At 48.6% G+C, this 18,858-nt stretch overlaps 1 protein-coding gene across 2 annotated transcripts in view; it reads right to left on the bottom strand.

Moving 5' to 3' along the window:
- The window catches only part of OLFM2 (olfactomedin 2), a gene marked incomplete at both ends in the record, with an annotated part of 67,645 nt that overhangs the window by 2,133 nt on the left and 46,654 nt on the right, over positions 1-18,858 (bottom strand). For both annotated transcript variants that reach the window (XM_079772722.1, XM_079772721.1), the window contains 3 exons: positions 54-273; positions 500-646; positions 2,320-2,469. In XM_079772722.1, the coding sequence (XP_079628848.1) occupies positions 54-273; positions 500-646; positions 2,320-2,469 (517 nt within the window). The remainder of the gene's footprint in view (positions 1-53; positions 274-499; positions 647-2,319; positions 2,470-18,858) is intronic.

Here is an 18,858-nt window from a genome sequence, read left to right as displayed (position 1 = left end):
GTAGTGGGGTTGGACATGGAGGTAAGGGGTCAAGGTCAAGGGTCAAAGCATACCCAGCTTCTGGGCGCAGGCGTGGAGCCGGGCCTCCAGAGCCATCACCCGCTGCTGCAGGTCCTCATACCCGTAGGCACCCATCTCCTCCTGGATGGCTGCAAGACTGCCGGACAGATTCCTCACCTCTTCGCGCAGGCGCACAATAGTCCGCGTGTCTGCCTTATACTGCTCCAGGACCGAGCTCAGGGGCAACAGCTCCGTCATCCTGTCCTTCAGTTCCTGCTCACCAAGACGGAACTGTCGCTGATCCCTATCCCTGACCTTTAACCCAGACATGACCCAACCTTTGACCCATAGCCTCACCCCCTATCTTTGACATTTGGCCCATACTGGACCCTAGATCCCAGCCAACCCTCAGTCTTCCCAGATGCAATCTCACTCTCAGAAAAATGGGCAACATTCCCAATTCTTCTTTTGACCTCTGACCTGACCCCAAAGGACCCACCTGGAAGCTCTTGGCAGAGAGGGACCCATCAGCTGCCCGGAGCCGCGCATCCAGGTTCCGCATGAGGGTCTCCATGCTGCGCACGTACTGGAGGTCACGGTACGTCCGCAACTCAAGGACCTCCATGGACTGGGAGACATTCTGGACCTGGGAACTGGGAGGGTTAGAGACAGCCAGACTCCTGCCCCCAGCCAACCTTCTCCTCCCTTGATCTTACCAACAGCCTCCCAATGGCAAGCCCATCCATCGGCTCCACCCAGAATGGCCACCATCACTTTTCACCTCTCTCCTCTCCTCCCTGGCCTCCTGCTCCCACCCCAGCCCCCAACAGTCAGTTCTCCATAGAGCAGCTAGAGGGAGTTTTTCAAAGGGAAGACTGGATCTCCCTTCCTCTGTGGACTCTGCGGGCTGGTTCTGCCCACTTGGCTGCCTCTCTGCATGTGCATCCCCTCCAACCACCAGTCCCTTTCACTCTCACAGATGCTAAGTTCCTGTCCTCCTCAGGGTCTTTGCACTTTCTGATCCCGCTACCTAGAGCACTGTTCCCGTCGTCTTCCCACAACTGTCTCCTTCTCATCATTCAGGTCTCAACTCCAGCATCACCTTCTCAGAGTAGCCTTCTCTGATCACCGTCTCCAGTAGACACTCACCCACTCTCCCCTCACCCAGCTATTATCTTCCCAACTATGACTGTTATCTGAAACGGTCTTATTCATCTGTTACCTTCAGATGGGATCCTCAGAGGCAGACCCGGTATCTAGCCTGTCCACAGCCAAATCTCTAGTGCCCAGCATGGGTCCTAAGCAGATACTTAATAAATACTTTTTGGCTAAATGAGTAACCTGAAATTCCCTAGCCCTTGGCCTCCTAACCCAGACTGAAGGCCCTCTAGCTCCCACCTCCACCTGGGTCAAGTGAGCTGCACATAGCCAAGGTGAGCCCCACCTGGCTAAGGTGAACTCAAAGGCAAGTTGTTGAAATACAGACTTTCCACATGACCTTGGAAGTTCTCAACGGCCTGATACCCACCCTGGCCACCACAGAGCAGGATATAGCCATTGTACACAATCAGGGACATTACATGGGAAGTCCCAAACTGTTGGGGAGAGCAATTCTGGTGTAGTGGGTAGGAGAAAGTCCCAAACTGTTGGGGAAAGCAATTCTGGTGTAGTGGGTAGGAGGAGCCCGCAGAGTTAATAGGTGGGAGACTCTTGTGATGACAGGGTCTCTTCCATTCTCTGCCAAGCCTCAGCTTCCTCTGTTATAGGGTGATGGTGGGAGGTAGCTGGTCCCTTTCAACACCAACATTAGAACTGTCTAATGGGCAGTCAGCTGGGCAGTGGCAAGGGCAGCAAGCAGTGTATAAAAGGCACCAAGTCTACAGAGGGATGTATTGAAAGGGGACCATTTTCTATTGACCATGATCAGAAGGGGAAGGAATCTTTATCTGAGCCTCTTGGCATAGAGGGTGAGACCGCTCCTCAAGGGACACAAAACACCTTCTTAGCAGGTGAGTATGACAAACTAAAGGGCTGAGTGGGGCGTGCACAGTGAGGGTGGAGCTCACACAGGCAGGCGGCAGATGCTGCCCCTGGGGTCCTCTTTCCTCCTGGTTCCCACACAGAGTTCAGCTTCTCCGCCAAAGAATCGCTGAACAGATATTAACTAAAATATCCATCTGGAGGGGAGGCCGGTTGTCTGCCAGCTCCGAATAACCTGCATGGCTGGACATGGCCCTAGCTGACCTGGATGGGGGCGGAGGGCAAGATGAGAATTGGGAGATTTCTCCGAATTCCCCAAAGAAACCGGAAGGTTCTCACCTTCTCCATCAACTGCCGCAGCTCCCGACTCCTGCCGTCCCGGGCGCAGGTGCTCTGTGCGGGGATCACGGCCGTGCAGATGCATTTCCCATCAGGGGCCTGGGCCGAAGTATAGAGCTGCCAGCCTTCTTCTGGGCTTTGGAAGAGGGTCTGTGGGGAAGCCACGGGTTAGAGAGCAGGAAGCCAGGGGGGACTCAGCCATCCCTCTCTGGAGGAGAAAGGGGAGCTACAGAAACAACAGATGCCTTTTACTGGATCCCTGGAATGTGCAGTGACTGATGCATGGGACCCATATTACAGATGACAAGATGGAGGTACGAAGAGTAAGAGAACACCGCAAGGAATTGTGGGATTTTAGCCCTTCCACAGGCAGGAATTTAATCTCTCACACACATTTGCACGCACACAACATTGCCTCCATAACCACCATTAGAAATAGGGCTGCTCGGACACCCAACCCCGGACCTCCCTTTCTGCTTCCTCAGCCCAGAGACACATAAGCTCCGGATACACCTCAGAGGCCACTAAGCACAACCCTATTGTTGTCCCCTCCCCATCTCTGCCCCTGCTCCTGAGACGCCCAAGCAAGGCAATGGCCACAGGGTGACAATCCTGAGGGAGACTTCCGGGCCCTTGAATAGAAGCCGTCACTTTAAGACTCCTCCTAAGCAAAACTTCAAGTTAGTTGATATAACTCAGGTAATTCCGGGATCTATCGTGGCTGTGTTTGCAAGCCATGATCCTTGGAATACTGGCGATCTTACCAGGTGTGCTGGAAAAAGGGTCCTCTGTGGTCAGGTAAATTTGTGCCTTGTTCAAAAAAACACTGACTGCCAAAACTCTGATATTTCTTTTAGCAATATATTTCTTCTATTTACGTCAGGCAAGTGAAACAAAAGAAAAATAAATCAGACTATATCAAACTAAAAAGTTTTGCACAGCAAAGGAAACCATCAACAAAACAAAAAGACAACCTACTGAATGGAAGAAGGTATTTGACGAAATATCCGATAAGGGGTTAATATCCAACATTTATAAAGAACTCATAGAACTCAACACACACACACACACACACACACACACACACACACACACACACACACAAAGTCCAATTAAAAAATGGGCAGAGGATCTGAGTAGACAGTTCTCCAAAGAGGACATACACATGGCCAATAGACATGGCAAGATGCTCCGTGGCCAGGTAGCTCAGTTGATTACTGATTTGGGTATTGTCCTGATACACCAAAATTGCAGGTTCGATCCCTGGTCAGGACACATACAAGAAACAACCAATGAATGCATAAATAAGTGGAACAACAAATCGATGTTCTCTCTCTCTCTCTCTCTCTCTCTCTCTCTCTCTTTCTCTCTCTCTCTCTCTCTCTCTCTCTCTCTCTCTCTCTCTCTCTCTCTCTCTCTTTCTCTCTCTCTCTCTCTCCCCCTTTCTTGCTCTCTCTCAAATCAATCAATAAAAAAAATTTTAAGGATGCTCAATATCACAATAAAAAAAAAAGAGACCACAATGAGATATCACCAAACCTTTCAGAATGGCTATCATCAATAAATCCAACAAACAACAGCATGGTGAAGATGTGAAGAAAAAGGAACCCTCATGCCCTGTTGGTAGAAATGCAAATTGGTGCAGCCACTGTGGAAAAAGGTATGGCGGAGCCTCAAAAAATAAAAAATGGAACCACCTTATGACCCAGCAATTCCACATCTTGGCATATATCCAAAGAAACCCAAAACACTAATTCAAAAAGATATATTACCCCTATGTTCATTGCAATGTTATTTACAATAGCCAAGATATGGATGCAACCTGAGTGCCATCAGTAGACAGCTGGATAAAGGAGATGCAGTGCATATATACAATGGACTATTACTTGGTCATAAAAAAGAATGAAATCGCTTGCAACAACATGGATAGACCTAGAGGTAATTATGCTACGTGAAATGAGTCAGACAGAGAAAGACAAATACCACATGATTTCACTCATATGTGGAATCTAAAGAACAGGATAAATGAACCAACAAAACAGAAACAGACTCATAGATGGAGAGAACAAATGACATTGCCTGATGGGAGGGGGTTTGAGGGATGGGTGAAAAGGTGAAGGGATTAAGAAGTACAAGTAGGTAGTTACAAAACAGTCACAGGGATGTAAAATACAGCATAGGAAATATCTACACTAATAAAAGAGTAAGATGCAAATTGACTGTACCTTTGTGACCCCCACCAGCCAGTCAGGAGTGGGTATGCAAATTAACCCAACAAAGATGGCAGGTTAATTTGCATATGCAGGCACCGAGTGGCCAGGGGCGGGACACAGGTGCTCCGGGCCTCTGGTCAGCGTGGGAAGGCGGAAAGGCGGCTCTGGGCCAGAGCGAAAAGGTGGCTCTGGCCAGAGTGAAGGTGGTACCAGCAGCCAGGGGAAGGAAGGCCCATTCTTGCATAAATCTCGTGCATTGGGCCTCTAGTAGTCAATAATATTGTAATAACTAGGTATGGTGTCAGGTGGGTATCTGGATTATCGGGGGGGATCACTTCTTAAATTATATAAATGTCTAACCACTATGCTGTACCCCTGAAACTGATGTAAAATAATATTGAATGTCAACTGTAATTGAAAACTAAAATGAAATTTAAGAAAGCATTGACTGCCACTGGCTGGAACATGCTGGGCCTCCAGATCAGGCCCCCTTGAGCTTCTGGAGTGAGTCACAAGTCCCAGGCCTTTTGTGTTTTATCGGGGCACGATGGCCTCATTTGTTCGACAAGTATTTGTTAAGCGCCTACTGTGTGTCCACCCTGTTCTGGATCCTGAAATCACAGAGTGAACAAACACACAAATACAAAAGCTCCTCTAGGAGTGCACATTAGAGAAACAGAAACAAACCATTAAGTAAACGTCCTGTATTTAAAGGGTGATGAGTGGCATCGAGAGAAGAAATGCAGGGAAGAAATGGTGGGCGACGGGGTTAGAGGTGGTTGGGGTTGCAATTTTAGGGTGGCCTGGATAAAGGAGATGCAGTGCATATATACAATGGACTATTACTCGGTCATAAAAGCCTTTTCCAAAGCCTTCATGTGAAGATGCATTTGAGTCAAGACCTGAAGGCGGTGAGGGAGAAGCCAGGGAAGGATGTTCCATGCAGAGAGAACAGAAGGTGCAAAGGCCCTGAGGCAAGATCCTGCCTGGCGTGATTAGGAAACATGGAAAGCGGCTGGTGTGGCTGGAGCAAAGGGGTAGGTGGTGGTGCGGGGCCAGGGAGGAGGGAGAGGAGAGCAGGGAGGGGACAGGGCCGCATGTTCTGGGCCTGTAGGCAGTGAGGAAGATTAGATGTTTGCTCTGAGTGAGGTGGGAGTCATAGAGGGTTCTAAACGGAGGATAGAAATGACCTGAGTCCGGTGCTCACAGGCTCCCTCTGGCTGCTGTGGGGGAACAGACTGTGGGAGTCACAGACTGTGGGGGTCAGGGAGCAGGATGAGGGCAGGAGACCAGGGTAAGGGTGACTGCATGTCCCGGCAAGAGATGGGTGGTGAGCGTAGAGGTGGAGAGATGATGGGTGGTGAACATAGAGGTGGGAAGTGAAGGATTCTGGTCCCATCCAGGATGTATTCCTACGGGCACTGAAGAAATTCTGATAAAAGCCCAAATGTTTTACAGAGAAACAAAGCCCTATAATAACTGATCATTTGCAAGCCATTCACTGAGCGCCCAGCAGAAGCCAGGCTGTGTTATGCACAATCCTGGAGTCTCCAGCTATTATACGCCCACCTTTTCTCTCCCACTCAATAAAGCTTGTTTTCTGAAAAGCTTATTAGAATGTGAGTGAGTGATATAATTGTACAGACGAGCTTGACTCCTCACTGATTTATAAGAAACTACTGTAATTAGCCATTGTTTATGCCTATGCACAACCTTCTGAAGTTGGGGAAACCCCTCTCTACGAGCCCATGTGGAGGAATGACGTCACTCACCTTCCCAGACTCCCCTGCGCGCAGGTATGATTCAGGTGGAGCCAACATTCATGCCTCTGCAGTCTTGCGGCAGCAGCGCCCGGATCACCCAATGCCAAGGGCTTTCCCTGGTGGTCTGAGCCCGCTCTGCCTTTGCACTGGGCAGGCTTCTCCCACCCGCAGGCCTCATCCCTGCCTCCTAGGAGTTAGTGATAAATGCCTCCCTCTCGCCTCCCTGGTAGGAGAGCTCTGAGGTGTGCACAGCACGTAGTTTCCCAGGGGAGCCCATTAGGACCTGTACTCCGGGTGCCCACAGCAGCACGCTGCTCACTAGCTCACCCTGCATGGGCTTCCTTCCCTTCTCCTCTCACTTCTCCCACTGGGTCCTCTGGGGATCACCTCCCAGGGGAATACTTGTACTCAACTCTTCTCCACCTCTGCTCCTGAGGGAGCCCAACCCAAGACAAGAAGGGTGACTCAACACAAGAAGGGTGAGTCAAGGAAGCTTTCCCCTAGTTTCTGGAAGACCATAGCTAGCTTTGCCTCCTTTCACAACAAATCCGGTTCTTCAAAACACACACACACACACACACACACACACACACACACACACAGCAACAAACGTGAGTCCAAGCTTCCCCATCCACGTTCCCTGGCTCTGATCCCCAAGCAATTTGGACAGAACCCCCTGAAAATTCTCACTTGTGCAGACCAAGCTGCCCAGTTCCACCTATTTAACATCTTCCTACATCTCCTGGGCTGTGCTTTGAAGCAAACAATCCACGTTCTCTCAACAACTGAATAATTGAATTGCAAAAGAGAAGCAAGATTTAAATGACGAGGAGAGGCGGCCTCCACGGCTTTCCTAAAATAATTGTCTGCGTGGACACCCCTCGCCAGAGTGCTCTCTGCAGCAGGGTAATTAAATGCCGGGGGTTTGGCCGCCAACTCTCAGCACGGCAGCGATCACCCGTTGTCAGGTTCAAGATCAAATACTACACAGGGGCCACTGGGATGACCTGGAAGGCTTGCTGTTTGAGGGCCCAAGTGCCTGCTCTCCCAGACTGGGTTTAGCTTGGAACCAAAGTCATGAACTCTTGGAGGTCACAGACCGAGGGACAGAGCATGGCCTGTGCTGTGGGAAATGCTGTAACAGCAGGTGTGAGAGCCCAGGTAATTGCACCTCCGATGAGGTGGCCTGTCTCACCTCAGATGTGGCAAATGCTCCCCAGAAGCCAGCCGCTGTCTTGGCTGAGACGCTGGTTCCGAGTTTAATACCCCTGCTAATGGCCTCTAAGAGGGTAAGTATGTGCTCAGTGGCTGCTCAGATTGTCTTTCTGGCTGGGGTTTTTCCAAATACTTTCGCAGAGGCTGCTGCCCCAATTACGCCGATGTCTCTGTAACAGATTCGGGATTGACTGAGCCTGAGAAACTCACGAAAAAATTCTCTTACTGTCACACCCAGGTCTCAGTGCCCAGCTCTCCCACCCACGCCTTGGTTTAAAAACAATTCCTGGGTCTTCCAGGGGCGGACGGATTGCTCCAAGATCCTGGGGGCAGCCAGCCAGCCAGCGCTGGCTGCGGGGGATTAGCCTACAAGAATAGAGCAAGCAGCTGGCTCTTAATAAGACAAGGATATTATTGCATTTGAGGCTGGACAATTTAATCAGGAAGCAGAAGTGGCTTGGGGCTTATACATTTATTTGTACCCTGCCTTGTTCCAGAGAGGACTCAAGTGGTTTACAAGAATATGTAAAATACCACAGATAGCTCCAATTTAAAAAAGAGTGGGAATTAGGTGTTTCTGGAGGACAGTCTGCCAACCCAAAGCCAAAGCTTGACGGTTTCTGTATTTGCATTTGACCCAGCCAATCCAAGTCGAAGAATTTAGCCCAGGGAAATCATGTGGACGAACAATTGCTACAAGGATGCTCGTTAAAGTCCTGGGGAAAAAAAATGGTCAGCTGGAATTTTCCCCTCATGTTGTCCAATCATAGGAGTATTGATTTCAAAACTTAAGGTGCATTCACAGGAGGGAATACCATGCAGACATTCAAGTTAGGGATTAGTGGGGATTTTTATTGCCATCTTCAAGGGTATCTTATTTTCTGAGTTTTCCACAATGAATGCATATTGATCTTGCAAAGATTTTTTTTTTTCCTCTGCAAGGGAGAAAAGGAAGACAGAGAAAAGCAGGGACATGGAGCCAGAAGCCGAGGCTAAGAAAAACTGATCCCTTAAGACCCCGAACAACCAGCATATGGTTGGGCCATAAATTTGGCTCCTCGCTCCTTAGCTGCCAACTCAGAAAAGGAAAGCTGGTCATTTCTGCGGTTCCCCGTGTCCTGAAACAGAGTACACCAGATGCTCAGGAGAAAGCTCAAGTATTTTTGGTACCAAGAACAGGCAAGGATCGCTCCCACGGCCCTCCCAAAAAGGCGTCTGTGTGATGTCACCAGCATCTTTCCAGACACCACCCTTACGATAGAAATGACCCCTTCCTCCGGCTGTCTCTTATTCCCACTCACATGGCAGAGGAGAGCCACACGGTCAAGAACAGTGTCCTGGGTCAGGCTGCCTGGGTTTATGTCCTGGCTCGGCCACTCACTGGCTGTGTGACCCGGGCAACTCAGTTAACCTCTCTGTGCTGCCATTTCCTCATCTGTAAAATGGACATGATCACTGCACCAGCTCGCAGGGTTGCTGGGAAGCTTGAATGTGTTTATACTATACGCACGAGCCATGAGAACAATCATCAGAAGTGTTGGCTGCTATTGATTATCAGCTATAACCCTCATGACACTCTATAACTTCCTACAGTGAAAATCGTTAGAGCTTAAGTCACTAAGTGGAGACGATCTGGAAGGACTGATGAAAGTCCTGTGGAGTTGGGGCTGAGGCTGCAGAGTGATGAGGAATCACGGAAAGTCCAACGGCGCTGCGGAGCGAGCGAGCGAGGAGCCCCGCCGAAGATGGGCAGAGACGCTTGCTGCGTCCTGGCCCCCACGTGGCCCGGCGGCTTCCTGTCTTAGGACACGGCCTTGACGTCATTTGGCGGAGGCGAGTCCTGCTTCATCTTTACCAGCAGTCAACGCGGCTCGCAGTGCCGGGTCCTCCCTGTGCCATCTTCTAGTGGCCCGACCCTTGCTGGAACACACCATGCTTTTTTCTCACCTCCAGGCCTTTGCACTGGCTGGACCCTCTGCCATCAACACTCTCACCCCATCTCCTGGCCGGGCTCCCTCTTCCCCCTTCCTGGGGCTCAAGCATAAATGTCTCTTCCAAAAGCAGCCTCTGTTGTACTTTTCCAGGAACCCACCTCCCATGGCATCCTGTGCTTTTTCCCCCTCATCCAGTGGCTCCCAACCTTTTTTTGGCCATGCCCCACCTAAGCATCTCTAAAATCCTGACCCCCACCCCCTTCACCGCCCCCGTGACATATACTTCTTATTATTCAAAAAGTGAACTCCTATTCACGTGGAGGAAGCCTAAAAGGCCACTAACTTGGTCTAAACAAGCTTCCCAAGACCATGGCATCCCTGAAAGAGAAAAATAAACGAACGAAAGGACAGTTGAAGTACTGAGGAAGAAATCACTAAGACATTGTTTAAAAAATAATAATATGAAGTGATGTGAAAAAATAGCAAATGAAGTTTCAAAACATATAATAGAGAACTGTAATGCATCAATATGTCACAATATATATCTATATACTGTACATGAGGCCCCGAGAACCATAAGAAATGCAAAAAATTCACTGTTAATAACTCATTCTCGAATTGCCCCCCTTAAAAATCAAATTGCCCCCCCCATGGGGCGTGTGCCCCACGTTGGGAACCACTGCCCTAATCCTTCTATTTCTTACTATATGTTAAGCATTGTTCTAAGTACTTTGCATGTTTAACTGATCTGATTCTCACCACAATGCGAGGAGGCAGGCGCTGTCATTTCTCCTCCTTTGAGAGGCAACAAAACTGGGTGCAAGAGGGCTCGTGTCTCTTGACCAGTCTCACAGCCTGTAAGTGGTGGACCTGGGATTTGAACCCGTGCCATCTGGCTCCAGACCGCAGCACCATGCTTCACCTCCCCTGTCCTCCTGCAAGCCTGGTCACAGTGGCCTAATGGACCTCATGGGTGGGAGGAATTCTGTGTGCTTTGCTCATCACCGAATCCCCCCGGCCTGTCACAATGAATGTTTGTTGAATGACTGGATCGGCCAGTGGGACAGAGAGCAAACATCCCCGCAGATCCACCGTGCGTTCCCCCTTCTGCCTCTCCCAAGGAGGCATGTTCTGAGATCAGGCTGCAGACGGACGCCCAGTGGGCTCGGAGGCAGCCGTGGCTTCTCTTAGAAGGGTGGCAGGATGGCCGCGAGGAATGATCGGGGACGCGCTTGTCTGCCATTTCTGAGCTATGACAGGGGCCATGTCCCTTTGGAGGGCTTGAGATAATAGCAGGCTGCCCCTGTCAAACCTCAAGGCACTGGGCAAATCCTCGGAGTGATAAGCCTGACAGGCCTTAAAGAAGATATCAGCTCATCCATGCCGAGAAGGAGCGCTGGGGCCTCCCTCAGCCTGAGCAGCTGGGGCTCTGCCTGTGAGAGCCTGTGGCTGGGGGAGGGGTCGGATGGGAGAAACCTCTAGTCTGTCTATTCATTCATTCACTCACTCATTCATTCATTCACTCATTCATTCTTTCATTCCCTCCCAACATAATTAACCCATCCTGCCCTGAGAGGCTCTCCAGGCTGGCAGCACAGCACAACCCTCTAAAGCCACCCAAGTCTTGGCAGAACACCCCAGCGCCCCCCGAACCTCAGTCCAAGCCAGTACTTATGTTCCAGCATGCCTTCGTCTCTGCCATCACAGTGCCCATGTGGACCAATAACCAATGAAGCAGACTTTCTCGGGAAAGGCGGGAAGAGACACAGGCCTCAGAGTTCAACTGACTTCCTGCCCTGGAGTCCGGGGAAGGGGTGGAGGAGCTTGCCTTGTGCGAGAATTTACAAATACGAAGACCCAATGTAAATTCAGAAATGAGCCAAGATTTGGAAGCAGTCCAAGTGCCCACCAGTAGATGAGTGGATTTAAAAAAAGGCTGTGGTACATTTACACAGTGGAATACTACTTGGCCATAAAGGAAGAAATCGGACCTTTTGGGACCGCATGGAGGGACCTGAAGGGTATTGTGCTAAGTGAAATAAGCCTGTCAGAGAAAGACAAGTGCCATATGATTTCACTTGTATGTGGAATCTAATGAACAAAATAAATGAACAAACAAAATAGAAACAGACTCATAGATACAGAGAACAGATTGACAGCTCTCAGAGGGGAGAGGGATTGGGGCAGGATTAAAAAGGTGAAGGGATTAAGCAAAGAAAAAAATCATAAACACAGACAACAGTATGAAGATCACCAGAGGGAAGGGGGGTGGCGAGGTAGAAGAGGGTAAAGAGGGGATGAATTGGGATGGAAGGAGACTTGAATTTGGGTGGTGAACACACAATACAGTATACAGATGGTGTATTATAGAATTGTACACCTGAAATCTATATAATTGTATTAACCAATGTCACCCCAATAAATTCAATAAAATAAAATAAAAACTTAAAATTTTTTTCAGGAATGAAAGAGGAGAAGTTACAGTGGACACCCCAGAGATACAAAGGACTATGCAAGAATACTATGAAAGGCTGTACAGCACCAAATTCTATAACCTAGAAGAAATGGGCAAGTCTTTAGAAATATAGCCTTCAGAAACTGAATGATGAAGAACTGTAAAATCTAAATAGACTAATCAAAGTAAGGAAACTGGAACAGTAATCAAAACCTCCCCAAAAATATACATCTACACAATGGAATACTACACTGTGGTAACAAAGAAGGAATTCTTACCATTTGCAACAGCATGGATGGGACTGGAAAGCATTATGCTAAGTGAAATAAGCCAGTCAGAGAAAGATAAGTATCACATGATCTCACTCATTTATGGAATATAATGAACAATATAAACTGATGAACAAAAACAGATCCAGAGACAGAGAAGCATCAATCAGACCATCAAACCTTAGAGGGAAGGTAGGGGAGGGGAGGGGTAGGGGGGAGAGATCAACCAAAGGACTTGTATGCATGTATATAAGCATAACCAATGGACACAGATACCAGGAGAGTGAGGGCATGAGTGAGGGGGGTGGGAGGGGTGAATGGGGTGATAAGGACACATATGTAATACCTTAATCAATAAAGAAAAATAAATAAATTTTTAAAAAACTCCCCAAAAATAAAAGTGCAAATTTAACACCTATCATTCTCAAAAAAAAAAAAAAAAATTGAAGAAGAGGCAATACTTCTTAACTTATTTTATGAGGACAATATTACCCTGATACCAAAACCTGGCAAAGACAACACAAAAAAAGAAAATTACAGATCAAAATCTCTTGATGAACATAGGTGCAAAACTCCTAAACAAAATACTAGCAAATTGAATACAACAATGCATTAAAGAGATAATACATCACAGTCAAGTGGGGTTCCTTCAGGGGTGCAAGGACGGTTCAACATATGCAAATCAAGCAATGTGATACACCACGTTAATAAAATACAGGACAAAATCATATGACCATATCAACAGATTCAGAATAAGCATCTGACAAGATACAACATCCACTTATGATTAAAACACTCAATAAAATGGGTAGAGAAGAAAGTACCTCAATATAATGAAGGCCATCTATGACAAACCCTCGGCTTATATACTCAATGGTGAAAAACTAAAAGCTTTTCCTCTAAGAACAGGAACAAGACAAGGATGCCCACTCTCACCACTTCCTCAACATAATACTGGAAGCCCTAGCCAGAGCAATCAGGCAAGAGAAATAAATAAATGACATCCAAATTGGAAGGAAGAAATAAAATTGTCACTTTTTGCAGATGACATGACTCTACATATAGAAAACCCTAAAGACTCCACTAAAAAACTATTAGAATCAATAAACAAATACTGTAAAGTCGCAGGATACAAAATCAATGTACAAAAATCCATATATGCTATATACTAACAATGAAATGTCAGAAAAAGAAATTAAGAAAACAATTCCATTTGTAATTGCAACAAAGAAGAAGAAAATACCTAGGAATAAGACACATAAAATGGGTGTGGCAATTACAAATCTGGAGGGAGCCCTGGCTGGTGTGGCTCAGTTGGTTGGACGTTGTCTCATTTACCAAAAGGTTGCCGGTTTGATTCCTGGTCAGGGCACATGCCTGGGTTGTAGGCTCAATCCCTGATGGGAGGCATGCAGGAGGCAACCAATCGATGTTTTGCTCTCAATGAATGAGTGAATGAATGAATGTTTCTCTCTCTCCCTCTCCCTCTCCCTTCCTCTCTCGCTCGAAATCAAATTTTAAAAAATAATCAAGAGGGATATCTCTGATGCAGAGGACCTCTCCCATTCCCACCCCCGTCTTGAGGAGCGAGAGGTCCCAGCCCCACACCTGGCTCCTCAGGGCACCAGTACCTATAACAGCTGGCTGTGAAAATCAGCAGGTACTCAGTCCTGGTGAGACAGGGGCTGCTGTAGACTCGGGCATCCTCTTAAAGGGCCCCCACACAGACTCACTCACAAACACTCACCCTAAGCTCCAGAGAAGGGACACCAGCTCATAAAGCACCAGGGACAGCCCAGCCGGTGTGGCTCAGTGGTTGAGCATCAACCTATGAGCCAGGAGGTCACGGTTTGATTCCTGATCAGGGCACTTGCCTGGGTTGCAAACTCCATCCCCAGTGGTGGGAAGGGGGAGCAGGGAGGCATGCAGGAGGCAGCCAATGAATGACCTTCTCTCATCATTGAGGTTTCTATCTCTCTCTTCCTCTCCCTTCCTCTCTGAAATCAATAAAAAATATATTTAAAAAAATTTTAAAGGCACCAGGGATATATGAGGAGGAACTGGATTCTCTGGCTTCAAGGCGAGGGCTGGAGGGGCAACTCTCTCCGGGACAAAGTGCTGGCCGGCAACACTGTTCCTTGTGGAGCCCTCCACCCACCGCCTGCAGGTGCCGGTCGGTGCCAGAGCTGAGTCGCCATCAGCCTAGCTGACACTGATCTCCCTGCCCTAACGATTCTCTGGCACCCACCTCACCCGATTCACATGCCTGGCCCGAACCTTTTTCAGAGGCTAATCTACAGGAGAGGCGCTGCAAACTTTCCTACAATCTCTCCAAGGTCCAAGAACCCCAAACAAGCGATGGCTGGCCCCCAAGGGCCCTGTCCCTCCGGCTAAGTGGCCTCCAGACTGGCATGAGTGGCCGCCAGCCTCGGTTCACAGCATAACCACTCCCAGGCCCCTCCAAGCCTAGCACATACAGCTACCAACTGCAGAGCACTTCCTACCTTCCACCAGGTGGCCCGGGCCTGGCCTCTTGCGGGGGGCTCAGATGGAGTGGCTGACCTTGGCCTGCATCTGAGCCCTTCCCGAGAGGCCCCAGAACCAACACTCCTGGTGGCTGGGGTCAGACCACACCAGAGCACCACACAATTAGTGCCGCACATGACACACGCAAAGGGTGGACTTGGCAGACACCAGAGTCCTGCTAAAGGGATGCTGCTCCGTGGGGCCAGCCCCCACACAACAGCTGGTTTCCTGCAGTCACAGCCAGTCCTCACAGCCAGTCAGCCTGAGGGTCAGTCCCACTCACTCATGTGCCAACAGCCCTCAGGGCTCAGCTACAAGAGGAAGGGACACACCACCCACACAAGCGACACCCCTGGAACATCTGGCTCAGGTGATCAGTGAGAGTGCGCCCCTGGGCCCCCAGGACACCTACCACATAAGGCCACTCTGACAAGACTAGGAGGTGTGGCAGTTCTACCTACTACCCAGGAACGAACACTGAGAGGCAGCCACAATGAGGAGACAGACAAACATGTCCACAATGAGAGAAAAGGAGAAAACTCCCCAAAAAGAACTAAATGAAATGGAGGCGAACACTTCACCAGATGCGGGGTTCAAAACACTGGTTATAAGGATGTCCAACGGACTGAGGGGAGGAGTAGAAGGGAAAGAGGGAAGTGGAGGGTTTCTTCCATATTTGGAACCCAAGTAATGGAGTGGATGAATGGGGGTGCCATTTATTGAGCTGGAGAACGCTGGAAGGGGAATCCATGGGAAGTCAGGGAAGAGCAGCTTTGGGGGTGGGGGATGGAAATCAAGAGTCCGGCCTGAAGGCATGTTCAGGTCATGATGCTGTGACCACATTCAAGTGAATTTGTGAAGTCGGCAGCTGAGAAGGGGAGCAGAGAGATACGCATTTGGGTGCTGTCAGCAGACAGACGGGACCAAAAGTCATAGGAACAGCCCTGGCTGGTTTGGCTCGGTGGATAGAGCATCGGCCTGCGGACTGAAGGGTCCCGGGTTTGATTCCAGTAAAGGGCACATGCCCAAAGTTGTGGGCTTGATCCCCAGTAGGGGGCAAGCAGGAGACAGCTGATGAGTGATTCTCTCTCATCATTGATGTTTCTATCTCTGGCTCCCTCTCCCTTCCTCTCTGAAATCAATTAAAAAGAATACATATTTTTTTAAAAAAGTCATAGGAATGGATAAAGGAGTGGGCCAGGCACCAATCACCCACCACCAAGGTTTTCTATTTTTTTTATTTTTTAAATATATTTTATTGATTTTTTACAGAGAGAAAGGGAGAGGGATAGTTAGAAACATCAATGAGAGAGAAACATCGATCAGCTGCCTCCTGCACACCCGCCACTGGGGATGTGCCCACAACCAAGGTACATGCCCTTGACCGGAATTGAACCTGGGACCCTTTAGTCCGCAGGCCAAAGCTCTATCCACTGAGCCAAACCAGTTAGGGCAAGGTTTTCTATTTAATTTAACACTTATAGAGCTCACGCTTTGCGATAGACTGAATGTTTCTGTCCCCCCAAAATTCATATGTTGAAACCTAGCCCCCAATGTGATGGCCTTTGGAGTGGAACTCATGCCCTGAGGACACAGCAAGACGCGGGCTATGACCAGGAATCCGGTTCTCCCTAGACACTGAATCTGCCAACGCCTCGATCGCGGGCTTCCCAGCCTCCGCGGGTGTGAGAAATAAGTGTGTGTTGTGTAAGTCACGCCATTCTTTGGATTTTTGTTACAGCAGGGGACAGTTTTGACCCCCTTTCTCCGCCTCCTGTGCTCTGCAGTGGCTGCACCTCCTCTATGGCTTCAGCTCCCACTGGTAGTCACCGTCCTGGACTTCATCTATACCACCTCTTCCATCCGACCCCAGTTCCGGGGGGTGGGGGGGAGAATAGAGGCTCTCTGCTATTGCTCGTCTCTGAGGATCAGCTTCATCTTCTCTTAGTTTCTCATCTCTTCCATCATCTTGGTAACCAAGCCCCTGGCTTAAAATCCCTGAAAGACCTAGAAGAGTTGTATTTCTCTAGTCAGCCCCTGAGGGGCTGCTCACTAAGTACCTGTGCGTGAACAGGCGGTTGTAGAGTTTAACTGTGTGTTGTGTAAGTCACGCCATTCTTTGGATTTTTGTTACAGCAGGGGTCCAAATTCTGATCTTTTCCTTCCTGTGTCACCTTGGGCAAGTAGCTTAACCCCTCAGTGCCTCTCTTAACCTCTCTGCTTACTCATCTAAAAATTGGGATCTGCCCGGCCGGCGTGGCTCAGTGGTTGAGCTTCGCTCTATGAATGAGAAGGTCACGGTTTGATTCCTGGTCTCGGAACATACCCGGGTTCCAGGCTCGATCCCCAGTGTGGGACATGCAGGAGACCGCCAATCAATGATTCTCTCTCATCATTGATGTTTCTATCACTCTCTCCCTTCCTCTCTAAAATCAATAAAAATTTAAAAAATAAATAAATAAAAGCTGGGAGCATAATGGCTGGACTTTACAAGGTTGTTGTCAGGACGGTGAACTAGTACGTCAAGAGTCAATCACAGGCCCTGGCCAGTGTGCTCAGTTGGTTGGAGCATGGCCGCGTGCATCAAAACGTTGCTGGTTTGATTCCCAGTCAGGACACATACCTATGTTGTGGGTTTGATCCCCAGTGGGGGCCCATATTGGAAAAAACCAATTGATATTTCTCTCATACGTCGATCTTTCTCTCTCTCTCTCAAATCAGTAAAACATATACTCCAGTGAAGATAAAAAAAAAAAAGTCTCAGAAGGAGGAAGGGGGTCAGGAAGAGATTAACCAAAGATCTTATATGCATACTAGAGGCCCAGTGCATGAAATCGTGCACGTGTAGGGTCCCTAGGCCTAGCCTGCGATCAGAGCCATGTCCCTGCTCCTCGATGCTGCCTGCCACCCCGGGACACTCCGCAAAGCTGTCGCTGCCCCGTGAGTTCAGTCCCCAGTGCCGCTCCACTGCCACCCAGCCTGGTTCCTGTGGTTCCCCGTTGGCCATCCAGCGACGGGAGCCTGCTTGCTGGGGGGAGGGACCAAGAGGTGGTCAATGTACCTCATAGCAACTGGTCGATTGGTCGTCCTGGTCGTGACGCCTGGCCTTTTATTATTATAGATATGCATTATCTATGAGCACAGACAATAGGGTGGTGAAGGCCAGGTGGAGGGGGGCAAAAGGGGGAAAAAAGGAGACATCTATCATACTCTCAAAAATAAAGATTTTTTTAAAAATATATTCTATTGATTTTTTTACAGAGAGGAAGGGGGAGGGATAGAGAGTCAGAAACATCCATGAGAGAGAAACATCGATCAGCTGCCTCCTGCACACCCCCTACTGGGGATGTGCCTGCAACCAAGGTACATGCCCTTGACTGGAATCGAACCTGGGACCTTTCAGTCCCCAGGCCAACACTCTATCCACTGAGCCAAACCGGTCAGGGCTTCACACGTTTTCTTTTCTTTTTTTTTTTTTACTTTTCACTTTTCTTAATTTAGGTATTATATGTGTACATTTCTTACCATTGTCCCCCCCACCCCACACTCATACATGCCCTCACCCCCCAGTTTTGTGTCCATTGGTTATGCTTATATGCATGCATACAAGTCCTTCGGTTGGTCTCTTATCTCGCCCACCTCTCCCTAACAAGATTTTTTTTTTTTTAAAAAAAGAAGTCAATCACAGCATCTGGCACTGTGTGAGTGCCCGCCCAGTGACGGGGAGCTTTTACGTCAACTCACAGAAACAGCACTGTTCTAGAATTGTTCCCTGTTCCCCGCTGACTTTTTTAAAATAAACTTTTTATTTTGGATTTACAGAAAAGTTATGAAGATAGTACAGAGCTCCCATATGCCCCTCACCCAGTTTCCCGTTAACATCATTACATACATCCATGGTCCGTTTGTCACATCTAAACAGTGCATCACCATTACTAAACTCTAGACATTATCTGGATTTCTCCAATTTCTCCACTCATGTCCTTTTTTCTGGTCCAGGATCACACCCAGGATCCCACGCTGCGCTGCGTCGTCACATCCCCTTCATCTTCTCCGGTCCATAATCCTTTCTCAGTCTTCCCTTGTTTTTCACGACCATGATCATTTTGAGGACTAGCGGTCGGGGATTGCCCAGAATGCCCCACTGGCTCGTGAGGGCAGGAC

The sequence above is a fragment of the Cnephaeus nilssonii genome (genome assembly GCF_951640355.1).
Source record: "Cnephaeus nilssonii genome assembly, chromosome: 5".
Taxonomy (NCBI): Eukaryota; Metazoa; Chordata; class Mammalia; order Chiroptera; family Vespertilionidae; genus Cnephaeus; species Cnephaeus nilssonii.
This window is presented reverse-complemented; position numbering and strand designations above follow the sequence as displayed.